Source organism: Cyclopterus lumpus, chromosome 21, assembly GCF_009769545.1.
Source record: "Cyclopterus lumpus isolate fCycLum1 chromosome 21, fCycLum1.pri, whole genome shotgun sequence".
NCBI lineage: Eukaryota > Metazoa > Chordata > Actinopteri > Perciformes > Cyclopteridae > Cyclopterus > Cyclopterus lumpus.
In genome coordinates this window covers 12,115,310-12,135,244 of record NC_046986.1, presented here as the reverse complement: position 1 = coordinate 12,135,244, position 19,935 = coordinate 12,115,310, and the positions used below count along the sequence as shown (strand labels likewise).

The 19,935-nt window shown below is 42.2% G+C and overlaps 4 protein-coding genes across 4 annotated transcripts; 2 read left to right on the top strand and 2 right to left on the bottom strand.

Moving 5' to 3' along the window:
* Window positions 1-2,521: 2,521 nt before the first annotated feature.
* LOC117750583 lies at window positions 2,522-4,752 on the top strand. The gene is made up of 2 exons (XM_034561848.1): window positions 2,522-3,304; window positions 4,699-4,752. The coding sequence occupies exons 1-2, from the start codon at window positions 2,543-2,545 to the stop codon at window positions 4,750-4,752; spliced, it is 816 nt and encodes a 271-aa protein (XP_034417739.1). The 5' UTR covers window positions 2,522-2,542.
* Window positions 4,753-5,689: 937 nt separating this feature from the next.
* Window positions 5,690-12,552, top strand: LOC117750727 (polypeptide N-acetylgalactosaminyltransferase 5). The gene is made up of 10 exons (XM_034562050.1): window positions 5,690-7,245; window positions 7,349-7,515; window positions 9,211-9,330; window positions 9,757-9,892; window positions 10,014-10,133; window positions 10,217-10,334; window positions 10,438-10,767; window positions 10,960-11,040; window positions 11,351-11,503; window positions 11,666-12,552. The coding sequence occupies exons 1-10, from the start codon at window positions 6,242-6,244 to the stop codon at window positions 11,804-11,806; spliced, it is 2,370 nt and encodes a 789-aa protein (XP_034417941.1). The 5' UTR covers window positions 5,690-6,241; the 3' UTR covers window positions 11,807-12,552.
* Window positions 12,553-12,801: 249 nt separating this feature from the next.
* LOC117750582 lies at window positions 12,802-13,999 on the bottom strand. Its single transcript, XM_034561847.1, has 2 exons — window positions 13,471-13,999; window positions 12,802-13,367 (listed from the first exon to the last, which is right to left on the bottom strand). Exons 1-2 carry the CDS (start codon window positions 13,997-13,999, stop codon window positions 13,006-13,008), a joined length of 891 nt encoding a protein of 296 aa, XP_034417738.1. The 3' UTR covers window positions 12,802-13,005.
* Window positions 14,000-15,372: 1,373 nt separating this feature from the next.
* cytip (cytohesin 1 interacting protein) lies at window positions 15,373-18,803 on the bottom strand. Its single transcript, XM_034561524.1, has 8 exons — window positions 18,388-18,803; window positions 18,123-18,172; window positions 17,860-17,914; window positions 17,620-17,722; window positions 17,221-17,314; window positions 17,022-17,088; window positions 16,807-16,873; window positions 15,373-16,621 (listed from the first exon to the last, which is right to left on the bottom strand). Exons 1-8 carry the CDS (start codon window positions 18,553-18,555, stop codon window positions 16,158-16,160), a joined length of 1,068 nt encoding a protein of 355 aa, XP_034417415.1. The 5' UTR covers window positions 18,556-18,803; the 3' UTR covers window positions 15,373-16,157.
* Window positions 18,804-19,935: the final 1,132 nt, after the last annotated feature.

Genomic DNA, 19,935 nt, shown 5'->3' with positions numbered 1-19,935 from the left:
TTGTTGTAATTTTAATTCCAGGGTGTAATTAACATGTTCTAAAGATATCATACAAGTACATTTAGCTCATTTTACACATGCCAGTGTCAATGTCAGTTTTCCATTTGCCTTAATTTTCTGTAATCCCTTTGATGGGAAACGGCATGACGGCTTATGTTACAGATGTCAATTATGACCCAAGAAAAATACTTTTATTTTTTCATGCGTCTTGTATATAAGTGCTGAACTTTCTTGTCAGGGTGACTCGCCACTCTCAAAACTCTACACTGCTGGAGCTGTGAGCATTTACAGACTCATCCATAAAGCACTTACATGTAAATTAGTATTTCTAACAGAGGTGGGCATTCGAGCTACCGCTGTTCTTACACTCATCCCAATTACTCACTCCATCCTACTGAGGTCACAATCAAAGTTAGAAAGCTCAAAAGATGTCACAGAGGCATTTGTGAAATATTAATACCACATAGATCACAATGGTATGGTTAATGATCTTTGAGCAGTGACAAACTGTTGTGTGATTATTCTCAATTGGTTTTCAGTTGGTACTTTTCTTATGAAAAAAAAAAAATATATATATATATATATATATATATATATATATATATATATATATATATATATTCTTTCCAAGAACATCTGAGGGACCATTTTGTTCAGAGTGCAATGACAAAATATAGATGGGTCAAAATGTTACACACCTTCAACTAGAAATCATCAACTGTGCAGTGTGCTAAAGGCTTCAACTTATCTTTTTCATTATTAATTAATCTACTGAATATCACTTAATTACTGCTAAAATGTAAGAAAATAAGGGAAGAAATCTAATTACAATTTCCTAAAGCCCCAGGTGATGTATTTTAATTGCTGGTTTTGGCCAAGAAAAAAATCAAAATCAATGAATGTTCAAACCGAGAAAAGCAGCATAATCTCACATTTGAGAATCTCAAACAAAAATGCTTAAAACCAGTAATCAATTGTGAACATGATTGCAGACTAATCAATTAATGGACTAATCATTTCAGCTCTACAGTGTATTCCATTAGTAAAAGAAGCACATACACGTGTGTGTGTGTGCGTGTGTGTGTGTGCGTGTGTGTGTGTGCGTGTGTGTGTGTGTGTGCGTCTGTGTGTGTGTGTGTGTGCACATTGTTTTACTTCAGGTAATGCTATGAATGAAATCCTGTGTAATTATACGCTTGTGATCAACTTTCACTGCTGTAAATGCTCCATCACCTCTGTGTCGCTGGCGTTTTTCGAAACGTTGTGCCCATCCAGTTTAGAGAAAATACAATCAAATTTACCAAATGATGCCATCATGAGTGTGAATGCAGACATGGATGAATAAATGAATAAATTGCCCAGTGGATGGAACATATAAGCTAACACATGCATTGCAGGGCTCGGGGGCTGTCCTGAGGCCAATCATTTAGCTAACACACTAATGAAAGCGTGTGTAGTGTGGCTAAGGGCAGCCACCATGGGAGGTACCACTCCCCTCCCTCCTCATGTTGGGGAGCGTTAATAGGCTGGATGGAGCCAATGGAACTCCCAGGAGAGGCCTGCTGATGAAGAGGAAAACCTGTCGTCGCCTTCACTAATCACTGCCTAATGGCTGCAGTAACACAGGTTTTACAAATGCGATCGTGCATGTGTGCCTCTGCACATCTGCGCGTTGTGTGTGAGAAATACTGGCGTTTTTAAGATATTGGTCATTTATCTAGAATGTTCTTTGGCTGTTTGGTGTTTCTATGCTCGGTCGTGTGCATATTTTGCTACCAAAGATGTTCGGTAAAAATGCAATTTACATAACGAGTGTCGGGCTATTGTGCTTTTCCAGGTATTGTTGGATTCCCCATCACCAAACCAGAAAATATGAAGACTGTGGAGTTTGTTTGTTTTGTTTTATATCGTTAAAAGGTCAAAATCACTGTCAAACTGACTGACAGCTCTGAATACTGGAACATAATCTTAAAGGGAAATAAATTAGAGCTACAACGATAAGCCGATTTATCGATTAGTCGATCAACAGAAATTGTTTTGATAACTGATTGTCGTTTTTTTTACTTCCAGCTTCTATTCAGAATCAGAATCAGAATCAGAATTAGAATCATCTTTATTGGCCATGTACGTGTGCATATATATGGAATTTGACTCCGGTTACACGTACGCTCTCATCGTACAACATATTTAAATTACAATTACAAATAACAGGATAAATATAGAAACATTAAAGACAACAATAGCAACATGTATGTACAATATAAACAACAACAACAACAACAACAACAACAGTGAAATGGGGATGTAGTGCAGAAAGTGGTGATAGTGCAAGTAGTGCAAGTAGTGCAGATGGAGGTGATTAATTGTTCAACAGAGTGACGGCCAGAGGGAAGAAGCTGTTCCGGTGTCTGGTGGTTTTGGCGTACAGTGCTCTGTAGCGCCTACCAGAGGGAAGGAGTTGGAACAGCTTGTGTCCAGGGTGTGAAGGTCTGTAGTGATCTTTCCAGCCCGCTTCCTGACTCTGGAGGTGTACAAGTCCAGGATGGAGGGCAGGCTGGAACCAATAGTTCTCGCCTCTGTCATTTGGCTGCTGCTGGACATGGCAGCACTTCGCATTTCAATGGACGATGTGAACAGTCAGCTGCTGAAGGAGCGAGTTATAAGAGACCGGGAGATTTCAAAACAGCAGCGGGGGACACAGTTGGTGAAACAGGGGTTTAAGAACCCGGTTCAGAGGGTGGACCTCGCTGTTACACGTGCTGGTAAAGCACCACTCAGTTCAAGCATCAAACTGGCTCATGTCTACAGACATGGAGGGCAGAGACAGAGTCACCAAGGAGATCATCTTCCCAAGGCTGACCAACCCAAGCATGTTGCTTTTGAACATAAAGAAGGACACCGCAATGTCACACCGAAGCAGGATGTTCCTGCAAGGAAGAAAGCAGTCGACTTGGATCTGAATGGGATGAAAACAGAGATGAGTAGAGGGACGTTACCTGTGGTAGTGCCTAATATATCCCAAGTGCCGCCTGGTGTTCAGGAAAACAAACATGGAAAGAAGGGACCCGTTAATTCTGAACCTAAGGCCGAGACTGGAACAGAGGTGAGTTTGCAGGCACACCCTGTTAAGACAACAACTAAATTGCCAAAGAAGGATGTAAAAGGAAAGGTGGTAGACCATAAAACAGAGGAGAAACACGTTAAGACGATCGCCAAGAGTGACCTGAAGGCAGCGAAGGAAACCCTGATACCTACAATCAAGCTCCGAGCAGGAGAGGACTCCAAGGATAAACATGTCACTGCGGTCAGAAAACCAAGTGTCCACAAAGTGCTTTCCCTGGATATGACTGGAACCAATAGTTCTCTCAGCAGACCTGACTATGCGTTGTAGTCTGTCTCTGTCCTGTTTGGTGGCCGATCCGAACCACACAGTGATGGAAGAACAGAGAACAGACTGGATGATGGCGGAGTAGAACAGGATCAGCAGCTCCTGAGGCAGGTTGTACTTCCTGAGCTGGCGCAGGAAGTACAACCTCTGCTGGGCCTTTTTCCGTATGGTGTTGATGTTGGAGGCCCACTTCAGGTCCTGGGAGATTGTGGATCCCAGAAACCTGAAGGTCTCCACCACAGACACAGTGCTGTTGAGTATGGTGAGGGGGGTAGATTTTTCATCAGACCTTCACATTAAATGTATCAAGTTGTTGCTCAAACATAGAGAGTCATATAATAATATATAAAAAGAAATACATCACAACGAGCTGACATATAGTGATGTCAAATATCATTATTGGCATTCCCTGGATTAAAATGATCAATAACTTCAGCCTGAAGTTTAGCATGGATTATAGGATGAAAATAGCAGCTGCATTTTAAATAAAGCCAATAATATAATAAGTGTGGCAAGTCTGAGGCCGTTAGCTTACACGTGTTTGGATGTGGATCAAATAATAACTCACCTGCACTGAGTAATATTAGCTCTGACAATATTTCTGACAGCACACAACGCCTGCTTACCAATCACCGCGTTCCTCAAGTTATACACCTTTTAAGGTGCGGCGCCTTCAATGTTGGGCCTGCAGGTCTAACTTGTTTGAAATCCTGCTCCGCGACACACGATGACGTCACCGTTTCTGGGCATTCGCCATGAAGTAGCTTGCAGGTTGACGCCGACACAATTGGCTAGTCTGTATACTTTTTGATAACGTAAATGTTAAACTATACAACTTTAAGAAATCACTTCCGGTTAAGACCCACAGAATAAAGTTCTGTTCCCAGTTGTTTTTTTCTAGAGCTTTTCACCACATTAGTTCAGTTACCAGTGCAAATATGGGTGGTTCAACTTTCCTTGACTTGTCATTCATGTTGATTTAAAGGAGCAACATGTAAAGTCTAGCCAGATGCTCCAAATAGGGGACAGCACTCCACTGCTAGTACCATACAATATATTTACAGTAATCAGTTATAAAAAAAGTTTTTAAAAAGCCAACTACTAACTAGCAGCAGGACAAGAAAAGAATATAACCAAACTGCAGAAACCAGTCAAAATAACATATTGTAATGTTGTATATGCTGGCACTATAGTTTATATTAGCCATCTGTGTGTTGGTGCCACTAACCGGGGATGGTTTATTGGTTTAAATCCAGAGTATCAGAAACGAGAAACGACCCGCACCTTCGTCTTGTGGTCCCTATAACCAGAAGGCCAGCTCAGTAGCCAGATGTGCTCAGTGTGATGGACGCCCAGTCAGCTGACCCTGGATGAGATCCAGATGCTGGGGTTTTCACTGCTTGCTGAATTTGAGCTGACTGCTAACTAAAAGTCTTCCAGAGTTGCGCCAGCTCTCCTCCCGGCAGCTGGGTCTTTTCTGCCACTTTAAATTGTATTGAATTTAATCCAATGAACAAACCGTCAAAATGCACACAGCATCAAAATGCACACACCATCAAAACACACAAACCTAACGTACCTGCAACTTGCAATTTAATTGACAATCCCGGAGCCTTTCTAATTATATGGCCCCTACAGTGACTACATGTTGCCTCTCAAAGTACAAAACAGGACAGACTGGGCTAACGGTCACTGGAACACTTAATGTCAACACTGTAATTTATGCCCATATCCTACACATTGACCTTTCAGGCCTTGGAAACAGCCGTTTTAACTCAAGGTCCATTTGTTTGCTAACTTTTCAACCATGTCATTAGCCGAATGATTTATGATTTTAAAAAAAACAACATGGATGATGCCTGGGTTCAGAATCCTCCAACTCTATTGAGTTGACTTGACAATTCTGTACTGATATAAGGAAAATGTGCATGTGAAGTCCGAGAGAATTATGGAAAGTGCCAACAAAATGTATAGTGGCAAGACAAGACAACACTTTGGGCAGTAAAATGAGAAAATTAAACGTGAATTGTAAAGCATGGCTGACACTTTTATTGGCATGTTTTAGACTAATTATTGAAGTCCGCTATCTTACCCCGAAGTAGTATTGGAAAATGAGTCATCTATTTATCTTTTTGGTGGGTAAACAAACATGCCCCAGTCGTTTCCTTTTTAGTGTCCCCTAGAAAAGCTATTTCCGTCTGCACGTTGAACGCTTTATTTTGAAGGCTATAAACACTTCCGGCGCCGCTCTCGCTCTCTCTGGCTCGCTTGCTGTTCGCTGCGTGCAGTAGGCCGACACGTTCCTGCCAATCTGTCCAATCACAGTTTACTGACAGAGTGGAAGTTGGTCGTTACGTCCTCATACAAAAAAAACACCAAAAAAACGGTGTCAGTCAAAGTTGTGGCGTGGAGGTTCAGCGACGAAGCCGACAACTTCAGCAAAGTTTCTGTGAGTGACGAAGACTTCTTTTTCTTTCTTCTTTTTTTTTTTTACTTAAAAAAAAAACCTTACCCGCTCACGGTTCCGCTGCGGTTGGAGGTGACCCGAGCGCGACGGTGTGGGTGAAACCCAGAACGCTGTACCTTTGTGTTGGGCTCGGTTATGCGTGTCAGGCGCTGCGGTATTCGCGACTGACAACACCGACTCCAGCTGCTACTCCGTGTGGTATTTCTAGCATGCCACGCAGGCAGATAACAGCTCCAAAGAAAAGGAAACTTTGCCTGCAGCTTAGAAGTGAACCACACAGTATGATACTTTGACATTTTACTTCTGTATTTTCACGTGTAAGTCCTTTTTTAATTTTTTTTATATATATATATATATATATATATATATATATATACATACCGACAATGATGAAGATTAGGAGATACTTAAGGGGAAGTGGGAGGGTTCTCGCGTTCGTGTTTATCGCCTCTGTCATTTGGCTGCTGCTGGACATGGCAGCACTTCGCATTTCAATGGACGATGTGAACAGTCAGCTGCTGAAGGAGCGAGTTATAAGAGACCGGGAGATTTCAAAACAGCAGCGGGGGACACAGTTGGTGAAACAGGGGTTTAAGAACCCGGTTCAGAGGGTGGACCTCGCTGTTACACGTGCTGGGAAAGCACCACTCAGTTCAAGCATCAAACTGGCTCATGTCTACAGACATGGAGGGCAGAGACAGAGTCACCAAGGAGATCATCTTCCCAAGGCTGACCAACCCAAGCATGTTGCTTTTGAACATAAAGAAGGACACCGCAATGTCACACCGAAGCAGGATGTTCCTGCAAGGAAGAAAGCAGTCGACTTGGATCTGAATGGGATGAAAACAGAGATGAGTAGAGGGACGTTACCTGTGGTAGTGCCTAATATATCCCAAGTGCCGCCTGGTGTTCAGGAAAACAAACATGGAAAGAAGGGACCCGTTAATTCTGAACCTAAGGCCGAGACTGGAACAGAGGTGAGTTTGCAGGCACACCCTGTTAAGACAACAACTAAATTGCCAAAGAAGGATGTAAAAGGAAAGGTGGTAGACCATAAAACAGAGGAGAAACACGTTAAGACGATCGCCAAGAGTGACCTGAAGGCAGCGAAGGAAACCCTGATACCTACAATTAAGCTCCGAGCAGGAGAGGACTCCAAGGATAAACATGTCACTGCGGTCAGAAAACCAAGTGTCCACAAAGTGCTTTCCCTGGATATGACTATAGTTCCCAGAGACGCCAACGCAATGGGCCAGTTCGGTCAGGCAGCCCTTGTCGCCAGTAATGAAGACTTAGAGGTGAGGAAGAGATGGAACGAAGGGCACTTCAATGTCTTCCTGAGCGACAAGATTCCAGTGGACCGTGCCGTCCCAGACACCAGGCCTGAGATGTGAGTCTTCATTGCACATTTTACCTCTCACAGTGCTTTCACTGCCAAGCTGAATTGTTTTTGCTGATTTTAATTTTTGTTGTTGTTTTTTTTTTTTTTTTAGGTGTCCACAGCATCTGGTCCACGATAACTTGCCGTCCACCAGTGTGATTTTCTGTTTCGTGGATGAAGTTTGGTCCACGCTCCTCCGCTCTGTGCACAGTGTGCTCAACAGATCTCCACCACACCTCCTCACAGAGATCATTCTGGTGGATGATTTCAGCACCAAAGGTAATGGGTCTTCACGAGTAGAGCATGCTACTTCCAATGGGTCTTTACAGGTAGAGCATGCTACTTCCAATGGGTCTTCACAGGTAGAGCATGCTACTTCCAATGGGTCTTTACAGGTAGAACATGCTACTTCCAATGGGTCTTCACAGGTAGAGCATGCTACTTCCAATGGGTCTTCACAGGTAGAGCATGCTACTTCCAATGGGTCTTCACAGGTAGAGCATGCTACTTCCAATGGGTCTTTACAGGTAGAACATGCTACTTCCAATGGGTCTTCACAGGTAGAGCATGCTACTTCCAATGGGTCTTCACAGGTAGAGCATGCTACTTCTAATGGGTCTTTACAGGTAGAGCATGCTACTTCCAATGGGTCTTCACAGGTAGAGCATTCTACTTCCAATGGGTCTTCACAGGTAGAGCATGCTACTTCCAATGGGTCTTCACAGGTAGAGCATGCTACTTCCAATGGGTCTTCACAGGTAGAGCATGCTACTTCCAATGGGTCTTTACAGGTAGAGCATGCTACTTCCAATGGGTCTTCACAGGTAGAGCATGCTACTTCCAATGGGTCTTCACAGGTAGAGCATGCTACTTCCAATGGGTCTTCACGGGTCCACAATATTTTACAACTGCAGCCGCTAAAGCACCGGGAAACTGATAATGACACAGGTCTGCATTCTCAAAATAAGAAATTTGTGTAATAATGTGGACAAAAATTACCTTTTGATTGAATTTTTTTACTTTCAAATATTGGTTTTGACTGGAAAGAAAAAAAGTCCAGTTTCAACGAGGCTATAGGGTTGTGCAGTGCACAGTATGCCCAATAAGTATGATATTTACTGGTCTTATGTACAGTGTTGCACTAGACTTGATACAATTGCTTGTTTTAGCCTAATGTTTTTTTTTCGGCAAACTAATATATAGTAATAGTTATTTGTCTAATAATTAGACTTCATTCTGCTGACTATATCAACCTTTCTTGCAGTGACTGTAAGTCTTAATTCTCTTAATTGCGTTCTTATTTTTATTTTGTATATGCATTTACCTTTGGTCAAGTCTTTTTTAACCCTAGAGCCTAGTTGAAACTGGACTTTTTTTCTATCCAGAGTCAAAACCAATATTTGAAAGTAAAAAAATTCAATCAAAAGGTAAATCAAAGGTAATTTTTATCCACATTATTACACCAATTTCTTATTTTGAGAATGCAGACCTGTCCACCAAAATCAAAACAAATCACATAATTTGGGAAGAGTTAGGTGATGGTTTTATTTAGTTTTGATTGACTTAATAAAATAATACAAACACACATTTTTTCAGTACTCCCAGATGTGTGGTTATTAAAGATACAAGATATCTACGGAGCGAAACATTTTTAGAGTTGATGATAAACCTGACAGTGCTCTCCGGAGGACAAACTAATGATGTTTCTAAAGCTGAGTTCAGTTTATGAATCGAGCGCAATGTAACGCACATGATTATAGTCTGAGCTTTTTAGTTAAATGTAGCAATTAACATTTCAATATGAAATATGTCAGTTAAAGTATATTGGAGTAGAAAATAGTCCCCAACTGTTATTAAAGATGGATCTAATTAGATGTTTACATTTTAAGTGCTGTATGTCATCTGTTCAAGCTTTAAGCACTTTTGTTTGCTGCAAGTGTTGTTAAATCATATGCAATATTTTTCTCATGGCAGACTATCTGAAAGAGAAGCTAGATACATACATGTTCCAGTTTCCCAAAGTGCGAATCATTCGCCTAAAGGAGCGGCAAGGCCTCATCAGGGCCAGGCTGGCTGGAGCGGCTGTAGCCAAAGGTAACCACTGCTATCATAAATGTCTTCAATGTAGTGTGTGGGGGTGGGGGTGGGGGTGGGTGTGTGGGGGTGGGGGTGGGGGTGTGTGGGTGGGGGTGTGTGGGTGGGTGGGTGGTTTCAAATTGTAAATATACTTTTAACACGGTTGCAAAGCTTGCTAATTTGGTGCTACCACATTTTGCACCACTAGACACATTTTAGTCGATGCGTCCATTAAATAACACAAAAGTGTGAAAGTTCATGCTAGTAGTCTTGTAACAAATGCAGTACTTAAACGTGAGAGCAATGTCATTTGAAAGGCAAACCGAGTTGCATGCATATTTACTTACTTGTATAAACGACTCCCTCTCAAGGGTTTCACTGTTAAAATACACACGTGGTTATTTAACTGCAGCAGGATGCTTGTTTCCTTTCAACGTTCTGTAGGTGAGGTTCTTACCTTCCTCGACTCCCACATTGAATGTAACGTGGGCTGGCTGGAGCCGCTGCTGGAGAGAGTCTATCTGGACCGCAAGAAGGTGCCTTGTCCGGTTATTGAAGTCATCAGTGATAAGGACATGAGGTGACTCAACACTGTCTATATTTGACAAGCCATATACGTGACGTCATCATGTTTTCTTAAGTAATGTGGAAGTCATTTTTGACGTTAGATTTTTTTTGCCCTGGCTCTTTCCTCTTTCTAGTTATTTGCTGGTTGACAACTTCCAAAGAGGTGTTTTCAAATGGCCTTTGGTTTTTGGCTGGAGTGCATTACCAGATGAGTATATTAGGAAGAATAACATGACCGTCTCCGATCCCATCAGGTACCGAAACGTCAATTATTATATTCTATATCCTTATGGTATTATTATTTCTACTGCATCTTTTATTTATTCGTATCTTACAGATGTCCAGTTATGGCTGGAGGCCTTTTCTCCATCGACAAAAAATACTTCTATGAGCTTGGTGCTTATGATCCAGGCCTGGATGTGTGGGGTGGGGAGAACATGGAGATTTCATTTAAGGTAAATCACTCATGGAATTCATACATGAGTATTGTGGGTGTTTGTGAACGCCTCAGAAGTTCTCCTACATGACTCTTTATCCTACGTGTTGCCATTTGTGCAGATCTGGATGTGTGGAGGGGAAATCGAGATTATCCCCTGCTCTCGAGTGGGACACATCTTCCGAGGACAGAATCCTTACAAGTTCCCCAAAGACAGGCAGAAAACAGTGGAGCGTAACCTGGCGAGGGTGGCAGAGGTCTGGCTGGATGAGTACAAGGACCTTTTCTACGGCCATGGCTACCACCACCTGCGAGATAAAAAGTCCATTAACATCGGCAACCTCACCGAGCAGATTGAGCTGAGGAAGAAGCTCAAATGCAAGAGCTTTCAGTGGTACCTGGATAACGTGTATCCAGATATGAAGCCTCCCTTAGTCCAAGCTGAGGGCCTGGTATGTAGTTGAATAAACGTTGTTTACATTTCCCTCCAAACATCTCTTCCCATCGCCTCCCTCCATTAAGCTATTGTCATCACTGCTGACAATTTAAACAGAGACCCGTTGTCATGCGTAACTCTAAAAAAAGTAAACACATGTTTGCCGTGCTGTTGTTTAACTTTGTTCTCATCTAATTCTTCCTTGTAGGTCTTTAACCGCGGCTTAAGAAAATGCCTCACTCTGCAGAAAGGCTCTCTGTCGTTTGACACGTGTGACCTCAGCAGGCAGGTAGGTGTCTTCATTTTATTTCACTGATTATTTGACTGTAAAAAGAAAATAGCTAATGTTTATTGTTTTGCGAAGAAAACATTCAGATTTCCAGTAAACAAATCTAAATCCGGTCAATCAGAGTCCAGGGCGGGACCCAAGCCGAGATAAACAATGGTGGAGTCTGGGACGAGACCAAGCATTTCCAAATGTGGTCCTTTTGGATTCAAAGCAGCCACTGACCCATCCTTCAACATCTTTCAGTCTTCATGGAGCATAATTACATCCTGTCACTCTCTTCTCTTTCTTTCTTTCTCTCTCTGGTATTCAGAGTCAGCACTTTAATTACACCTGGATGAGACATCTTCGCCAGGAAGATCTATGTGTCGCACCCCACGGCAATGGCAGCGGCTTTGCTTTACAATTATGTGACAACGCCAAGCCTGAACATCGCTGGTTCCACAAATCATCCGACTCCGCTCTGGTAGGTTGGCTTTGGGTGTGCCGTTTTGTTTTGTCTGCTGTCTTTGTTTCTGAGTCTCTGTATTTAAAACAAGAGGGCTGGCCTTGCTTCAAAATGTTTCCGTCAGTTTTAGAGGCTAAAGCGTTGCCCGTAAATCATGTCTCCTGTTTTGTCTTTGTGAAGGAGGAGCACCTCCAGGCAGAGTTTATGTCCAACCGCATGTGCCTGGAGGCGGGGCCTCAAGATGACACTCTTCACCTGAATCCATGTGAAACCAGAAACGCCTTCCAAAAGTGGCAATTCACAAAATACCACACTCAGTGATGAGGCTGATATGTGTCAAGCATCCACTACGGAGATCAAGAGAGAGGCCTCACACGACAGCCCAGCCTGTGGTCCAAACCCAACACACGGCTGTCGAGAGGCGGTGTGAAGCGCTTTAGTGGCAGTAACATGTGTGGGGATGTGCAATGTTTCTAATTTCTTTTTGATTATGGACTGACCTTGAGTTTTGAACACTTGTACCAGAGGAAAGAGAGCATCTTCTCTCCGTTCAGGAAGATGTGGACCAGAGTTTGCTGAAAGGATTCGGATGACTGTCTGTGGAAGAATACTCCATTTTGAGCGCAACATATCATCTCACTGCCAAAGATAAAACAGTGACTCTTATATTTGAGATGAATAAAGTGATTTTCTTTTTGTGTTTGCTCTGCTGGGATTGAATAATGAGTTTACTTGGCTGTTGTGTAGAATGTATTAGTATTAAACGTATCACTTATTTCCTGTGAGACATCTTCTTTTGTAGATGTCATTTTTTTTTATGTTTGATGATGGTTGAAACAGCTGCTTCTATGATTTTAAGCATTATTTAGGTGTAGGTGTTTCTTTTTTTGTCTTTTCTTTTTTTACTGTCCCTTTTTGTATGAATTTCTTCTTGTCACTAGAGGGAAGTGTTGTTCCAAACATGCAATAAACCTGTGCTGTGAGTTCATAATTTTTTGACTCCTTTACCACATACTGATAGAATGGATTTGATTAAGAAACTACAAATAAAATGATGGCAATAAGGATTTAATGGCATGTATCACTTTATTTTTATCCACCGGTCTTTAGGACATGTAAGTATGTAGGTTGATGTAATCACTCAAATGCTTACCTTAATACTAGAGGTTAAGATACCAAACAACATCTTAGTTATTAGTAGGATTATAAAGCCCTGTGCGTCTTATTTATGTAATCTGCTGCTCAAATACCTGCCTTACATAACAAGATGTTTTCATCCTAAAAACCATCAGTGTGTTAGGCATTGCGCTCCCGTCAGATACTATACAACAGATATAAATGGCACTCTATTTGGAAATCTTGTGTGACCTGGAGAGTTTCATCCTATTTTCAATACGTACACATTTTAGAACAAATAAATATGTAAATTGTGTACCACGTGGTATAGATATGCAGTCAGTTTTGTTATGGATCATGTGCAGCAGTTTACATTGTTCTTAAAAGAGCTTAAAACCATCATCTTATAAATTCCTGATCATGTACTCAAAGTCCTCTATCTTCTGGCGGGTGTTGCCTCTGCGGATCTTGCGGAAGGACGCGGTGTCGTATTTGGAGGAAGAGAGGTGGTTGGAGGATTTCTTTGGCCGAGGCAAAGTGGAGTAGCCTGAACTGGAGTTTTGATGAAACCCCACAGAGACATTGGAGGTGTGGTCCTCCTCCAGCTCCACTTGAAGCGGCCTGCCACCGGACATCTGGAGTTGAGCACTATAATTCTGCTCTGGGACGTCTGCCTCCCTGCTCGGTCTTGTACAACGCTCCTCGTTGGTTTCATAAAAGGGTTCACTGTTTGGCTTCACTTGTATTTTTTCAACCGGTAGATTTGCTGAAAAAAATAAGAGGAAAGGAGAATCTGTGTTGCATTCTGTAAACAAAAACCTTCCTTTCAAACAATTCTTTACGACACAATAATGCTAAATTCCTCTCACCTTTTTCTGCTAGTATGTTTTGCTGCGTTTGCATGTCTGTAATGGTGCAGGTTAGAGATTCTGCACAGGTGCTCGCTGGCTTCTCTGCAGTTAGACTAGACGGTGCTCCTGGTTCTGCAGGATCTGACTGATCCATGGGTACAGCTTTTGATTTCTGGAGCTCTTGTCGATTCTCTTCTTTCTCACTCAGAATGACCTTCTGAGTCACTTCCGTCTCCAACTCTGCGATGTCTTCGTCCATGGTGCATTCATCCCCCGTATCATCCTCATCAGCTGCCACACTGTTGACAAGAAGCTCGCCGTCGATAGCACCAAACCCACAAGATGTGTTTGCTTTTATGTCCTGATGAGCTCGGTCCTCGTCACTGTAGAACACAGAGTCATCTCCCTCCTCCATTGACCACACGTCTCTTTCTTCAGGATCCTCCAGGCTCTGGAGGGCCTCAAAAGTGATTCCTCCAATGATCTCCAGTACTTGGGATGGGAGTGCATCTTTTTCTACTGTGAGCCTCGGGGCCTTTGGAGGCATTGTGCGTGTCTCCACCTCCATCACTCTGGTTTTCTTTCCTTTATGATAGCGAAAATAGTCCAGCTTCAATGCTCTTTGCTGTTTTTTGCTTGACTAGTTCTCAAATAAAGATTTGAGCGTTTCCACCGTTCCAAGCTTCCATGTTACCAGAAGAACTTCTTGTCCTACTTTGTGAAAGAGTGAAGAAGGAATCCATCCTGCATTTCAGTGAGCAGCGCAAGGTCAAGCTCTCTAGTGTGCTCTCTAGTGCTAGTACCATGTAAGTCTGTGTGCATGGTAAACAGGGTTTTTTTGTTGTGGCCCCAACAAAGACCCTTTGTGACTCTGGCATCTGCATATTGAAGTGATTGTACTCATTCTTCGATAATCTTTGTTGGGTGACCACCTTCGTTCTGTAACCTTTTGAGTCTGGATTAACATTCTCCTATAGGTTTGCTTTACAGTGTTTCACCTTGCACATGTGATGAAGCTAAGCCCCGTTTTAAGTGCACATAAATAAATACCTCCTAAAATGCTGATATAACAGTATATTTAAACACATAACATCAGCACTGTTCAATGTACAAAAATGTTAAACTCTCCAGTATTTTTAAAAAAAGAAGCGAAAATTAGAGAAAGCTCCAAGTAAAGATTTGTGGATTTTCATCACGTCACAACCCTCAAATTTATCTTGTAACCATGCGGAGGGGTTGGATATATACCTAACTGCGTAAAAGTTTTTAAAAAAAATGATAATCAGTCATGGGAGATATTTTGCTGCTGAAATACTACTTTTACTCTTTGTCAGAATGTTAATACTTCCTCCACGCTGTCCGCATGCAACACAACCTTTCCTGAAGAAACTTTTTTTATAAGAGGCATTTCCATTGAACCATTTCATATTCTGCTTCATAACACAAAACAAGTGGAAAAGACGTGCTGATTTTCTAAACGATCTCTCTACTGGTTTTGCAGCTTGAAAATAAACAGTGTCATCGTGAATGGCAATCATCAAGAGCAGGAAAACTCTGTTTAATTTATCATACAATGATAATGCCTCTCTCTCTCTCTCTCTCTCTCTCTCTCTCTCTCTCTCTCTCTCTCTCTCTCGGCAGCAGCAGGAAACCAAAGAAGTGAGACTTATTACAGGAAATGTGTGAGTTTTCTATTTTCAAGTGTTTAGCTTATTTCTTTTTTTGTGTATGAGTAAATCATGTGCAATACCAGCGTCATCATCAATGTAGCCCACTCTGTTATGCACAAATTAAAAGTACACTAAAGTTACACTTTCCTTTTGAAAGTGTGCATTAGTATCTGGTTTATGAAGGAAAACACTAGTGGGTTTGTAAGACTTAAAGTTTATTATCTTTTTGATTTTCTTTTTTTTAGCCTTTTGCATACAGATTCTCTTGATTTGATACCAACAAATAAAACACGACATTCTGTTAAAAGTTGTATTTTCTTGCCACTGAAACATTTAATTACATTCAGAATGTACAAGAAACAGTTTCAGTGTTTCTGAACGAACATCGAAAGTTGTACACAACAAAATAAAGTTGGAAATGAAAACAGTGAAGCAGCACCGGCCCCTTGGGCCCACATCCTGTTATGAGCTGAGCGGATATCTATACTGAGTAGAGCTTTAGTTTTGGTTTTCAGCACCTGAACGTGACAGAGAAGACTACTTTAAATGTCTGTCTGACCTGAAAGATAAATTGTTGTCATGTGTTTTAGGCCATAGTCTCATTTGGAAATCCACGGTGCTACGTGAATACCACTTCTAGATAGTTCACACATCCTGATTAATGCAGTTTCTTATTCAAGCTAGTGGGATACATAATCTCATCTACATTATAATCGTGTATGCATATATTCATTTCAACAACAGAATATTGTCAGAATGCTTTTGTGCTACCACTAGTCTAAGCCAAGCAGTGAGCCTGGCTCAGTTTTAAGGCTCAGAAGCCTCTTGAGTAAACTTTGACATTGACAAATGCCGAGCCCCAAAATGTCTGTCATCTCTATGTTTCCCATGAAGGCAAAAACAGATTTCTTTTAAAGGTTTAACCCAACCTTAAATGTGGGGAAACACTTAATTACAGTGTATATTTCCTTCTGCGACAAGAGCATGTTCAGCCTTGATATCAAGTAGCCACCATAGGAGCATGTGAACAACAAGTCACTGAGTGTTGGTTCCCACCTCCTCCTCTTCAACCGATCGCTGGAGTCCAGGAATTAACTTCAGGATGTGTTTGCGAACACTGGCCCTCCTGCTTTTACGGGGCAGGGTACCAAACAAGGAGGACATCCTCGTCTCCTCCCAGGAAGGAGAGAGGGAGCTGCTGCTGCCAGCCAAACTGGAGCTGCTGCAGTGGCTGAGGGATTGGTGGTGTCGGCTGGAGCTCGAGGAAAACCTGCAGGAGCTGTCGTGTGAGGGGAAGTCTCTGGAGAAGAAGCAGCCGTCCTCTGCGGTGCTGGCTGCACTGCATGAGCTGGGAGAGCACAGATCCCCAAACACGCTGGCCTGGTCACTGTCATCTGTCATCGTGCTCCTGTAACTACTGTCACTAGAGAAACGCCGGCCACAGCGCACTGTGGGGGAGCGCAGAATGGCTGATGGGTCCGCTGAGAGGTTCAAGTTACCTGAAAACACAACAAAGTCCCTGTGAGAGAAAGCTACGGATGACGAGAAGTTTGCAACGTGAAGTTTCGTCAGAACCATCTGTGTTCATTTGTCAGGGGAACTCCTAATGCATCTGGAGTTCACATCACAAACAGGCGGTGAGAAAGGAAGCGCTGCGGTGTGGCAGATGAACAAACCCTCTCACCTCGCATGAGACGTTGTTCCTGTAGCGTGAGGCCTTGCAGCTCCACCAATTTCTCACGCAGCGATTGCTGTACGAGCAAAAAAAAAAAAAAACATCAGGGTTTTACTTCCAGTAAGATCGTTTTTTTGTTTTTTTAAATCAGTTTTGCTGTTTCGTTATTGCCAGCTGGGCAGTTTGTCAACAACAAACACGGGCAGGGTCAAAGAGACACACACCTTAAGCAGGTTCATCCTCTTCTCCAGCTCTATCTGCTTCACTATATTCCCACATACAGTCTCCATCCTGGAATTACATAGCAACACATAATCACACACACTTTCAACAGCGAACATGTTATCAAACTGTTTTTATTTACGTGCAGTATATATTCATCTCCTGTTGTGCTTTGCTGCACAACCAATTTGTATCACTCACTTTAGACTGTTGGTGGATTCTCTTATGAGATCAAGTATGTGCTGATGAGATGACCCTTCAATGCTGACCCCATTGATGGTGACGATAATATCTCCTGCAATAAATGAGGATGCAAAAGAAAAATAGGAACTAATCAATTAGAGAAGACAACATGACTTTGCACTGTACATGTGCATCAGTGTGTGTGTGTGTGTGTGTGTGTGTGTGTGTGTGTGTGTGTGTGTGTGTGTGTGTGTGTGTGTGTGTGTGCGTGCGTGTGTGTGTGTGTGCGTGTAGGCGTTTACATGGGTGAGAAGTGACATATCTGTCAATATGTACACCAGAAAGATACAATAAGGTCTGAGGTTTTTGTATGTGAACGCCTGTGCAGGCCTTTTAAAGAGGATGTGGGCGGTTCACCTGTGGTCAGGCCAGCATTCTCAGCAGCGCTGTCCTCCTGCACTTTGCGCACAAACGTGCACATTTCCACTGCAGAGCTGTCCTTCAGCTGCAGGCCGTAGGTCTGCAACAAAAGACTATTTGTCAACACTTTTTCATGAAAAGATCCTCTTACGCACAGAGTGCGCATACAACACATTCTAGAAGCAGAGACATCGATGTGTAGGCTACTTTATCTCAATGAGTATCAAATGTGATTACCTGAATTTCAAAACCAAATGTTTCATTGTCTTGTTTTTCCAGTACAATTGTGGTCCTGTGCAAAGGAGAAATGCAAAACAAGAGAATAAATATGTTAGGTATTTAATCCTCCTCTTCAATAAAGCAAAAATACTATATATATATATATATATATATATATATATATATATATATATATATATATATATATTATTATTATTATTGTAGTAAGGTTAAAGGTGAAACCTGTAAGATAAATTGCACATCAGATTTGATATATTTACCTCTGAGGGTCAGAGTAATCAACCAGTGAGTTGGAGCGAGTTTGATTGGGCTGCAAAAGAAGAAATGCAGAGTTCCTCTTTAAAACAATATTATAGCTTTAAGTTCTAAAGCTCTCTGGAAACTTAAGAGATTGTTCAACGTGAGAACGATGTTGATCCTACAGTGCGAAAGAATTTAAAAGATTTAAATTGTTTTTGAATTGTAGAAGTGTGTGTGTTTACACGTTATATCCAGCTATGTATCACACTTGATTTACAGTCTCACCTTGCATACTCTGGGCAGAGAGCCTGCGTTGTGATGGGGTCGATCATTGTTTCCCTTCAGTGAACGTCGGTACCAAAGGGAACATTTCTTCCTCAGAGTATTATCCAGAATGTAATTCTCTTGGCTGCCCTTGCGTGGAAGTCCATTGAAATTCATGGTGGACTGCATGGTATTAGTCCTCAGAGCGCCATCACGTCCTGCTGCAGCAGTTCTTCAATGCTCGTGTGGCCCTGCCCCGCTGTGCAGCCAACACCACAATGTTTCAAGAGGAAATTCACGTCATGTGATGGTTGTGGTGGACCTGCATCTGCAGATCACAGCTCACATACCTAATTTCCTGTTCACCTTTCTTCTTTCGTGAGAATGGATGGTTTGCTGTATTGAAGGAGCTTTTTTTCACAGTATTCCCCTTCAAACAGTCCCTTTTCACCTTCTAAGCAATTCGATTTATGGTCTGTCAGAAATCAGCAATGCATGAGAAACTGCCACCTCACGCCTCCAGCAGCACCTGCTTCGAGCCTCTCTCACTCTCAGTTTCTCAATGGGCTTAGCTTCTGCCTGAGCATGAGTCCTGTGTTCTGCCAAGCAGGGTGACTTGTCTTATGAGGACAGACAAAAGGCTGATTTAGCTTGGGGCCAGTGTCACGCTCCCCGAACAGACAGCACGGGTCATTGGGCCGAAGGCATCAGACATGGTTGGTTCAAAAGGGAAATCACAGACACAGGCCATCAGCCAGGGTGACAATGGTGGATGGGGCAAAGAAAACTGCACTTAAACCTTCTTCGACTACCACACCCTTCCTTACAAAATGTACACCGTTTAATATCCAGAAAAATAATATCATCTGTCACTGTGCACAAAAGATGCATTTCTTTGGTGATCAGAACATCTGAGAAAACTGTCCCCCCTCAGTACGGTTTATATGAACCCAGTTGAAATACTCCTTAACTAGCAGATTGCCTCACAGCAATCCCCTCTGCCCCACTGACCTGTAGCAGAGCTGTTGGCCAACCGACCACGGGACCGTCTGGAACACATATCCCATTTGTCCAGGACATTGCAAACTCCCATCTATAGTTAAACCACTATAAGTACAGGAAAGATGACATTGTGTTCTCTTATTTGACATCATACACTCTCTTGCTGCTTGATGAAAGCGAGGAGGAAAAGAACTTGATATACTCTCTTCAATATAATAAACACAGGAGGAAGCGGAACATAAATCTTTGCTGGAGTTTTAAAAATGTGTATCATATGTCCATATTGTTGTGTTGCAATGTATTCTAAAGTGGTCTTTGTAAATCAAATCAAGTGTTTATTTTCCAATGTTAGTCTGTAAATTAGCTCTCTGTATTCACAAATGTGTTTCTTTCATGTGAAAAAATGCGACTCCATCTTAAAATTGCTAAAAGGCTCAAACTAATTAAATTCTTTGTCCCATAAAGCCTCCCGTGGGTAACACTGTGTCACCTCTCTTCGTCTTCGGTGAACGTCAGCACAGTAAAATACGTTAAAGCCACTTGCAGCACAATTGTGTGGCGTTGACT

Coding starts and splice junctions, on each gene's coding strand:
- cytip (XM_034561524.1), bottom strand. CDS start 18,555: ATGCAGTCCACCATGAATTTCAATGGACTTCCACGCAAGGGCAGCCAA. Junction 17,089..17,220: donor GAATCCACCAACAGTCTAAA/GTGAGTGATACA, acceptor ATGTAATTCCAG/GATGGAGACTGTATGTGGGA. Junction 16,622..16,806: donor GGAACAACGTCTCATGCGAG/GTGAGAGGGTTT, acceptor TTGTGTTTTCAG/GTAACTTGAACCTCTCAGCG.
- LOC117750727 (XM_034562050.1), top strand. CDS start 6,242: ATGATGAAGATTAGGAGATACTTAAGGGGAAGTGGGAGGGTTCTCGCG. Junction 7,246..7,348: donor CCAGACACCAGGCCTGAGAT/GTGAGTCTTCAT, acceptor TTTTTTTTTTAG/GTGTCCACAGCATCTGGTCC. Junction 10,134..10,216: donor ACCGTCTCCGATCCCATCAG/GTACCGAAACGT, acceptor CGTATCTTACAG/ATGTCCAGTTATGGCTGGAG.
- LOC117750582 (XM_034561847.1), bottom strand. CDS start 13,999: ATGCCTCCAAAGGCCCCGAGGCTCACAGTAGAAAAAGATGCACTCCCA. Junction 13,368..13,470: donor AAACATACTAGCAGAAAAAG/GTGAGAGGAATT, acceptor TATTTTTTTCAG/CAAATCTACCGGTTGAAAAA.
- LOC117750583 (XM_034561848.1), top strand. CDS start 2,543: ATGGAGGGCAGGCTGGAACCAATAGTTCTCGCCTCTGTCATTTGGCTG. Junction 3,305..4,698: donor AGGATAAACATGTCACTGCG/GTCAGAAAACCA, acceptor CCCTATAACCAG/AAGGCCAGCTCAGTAGCCAG.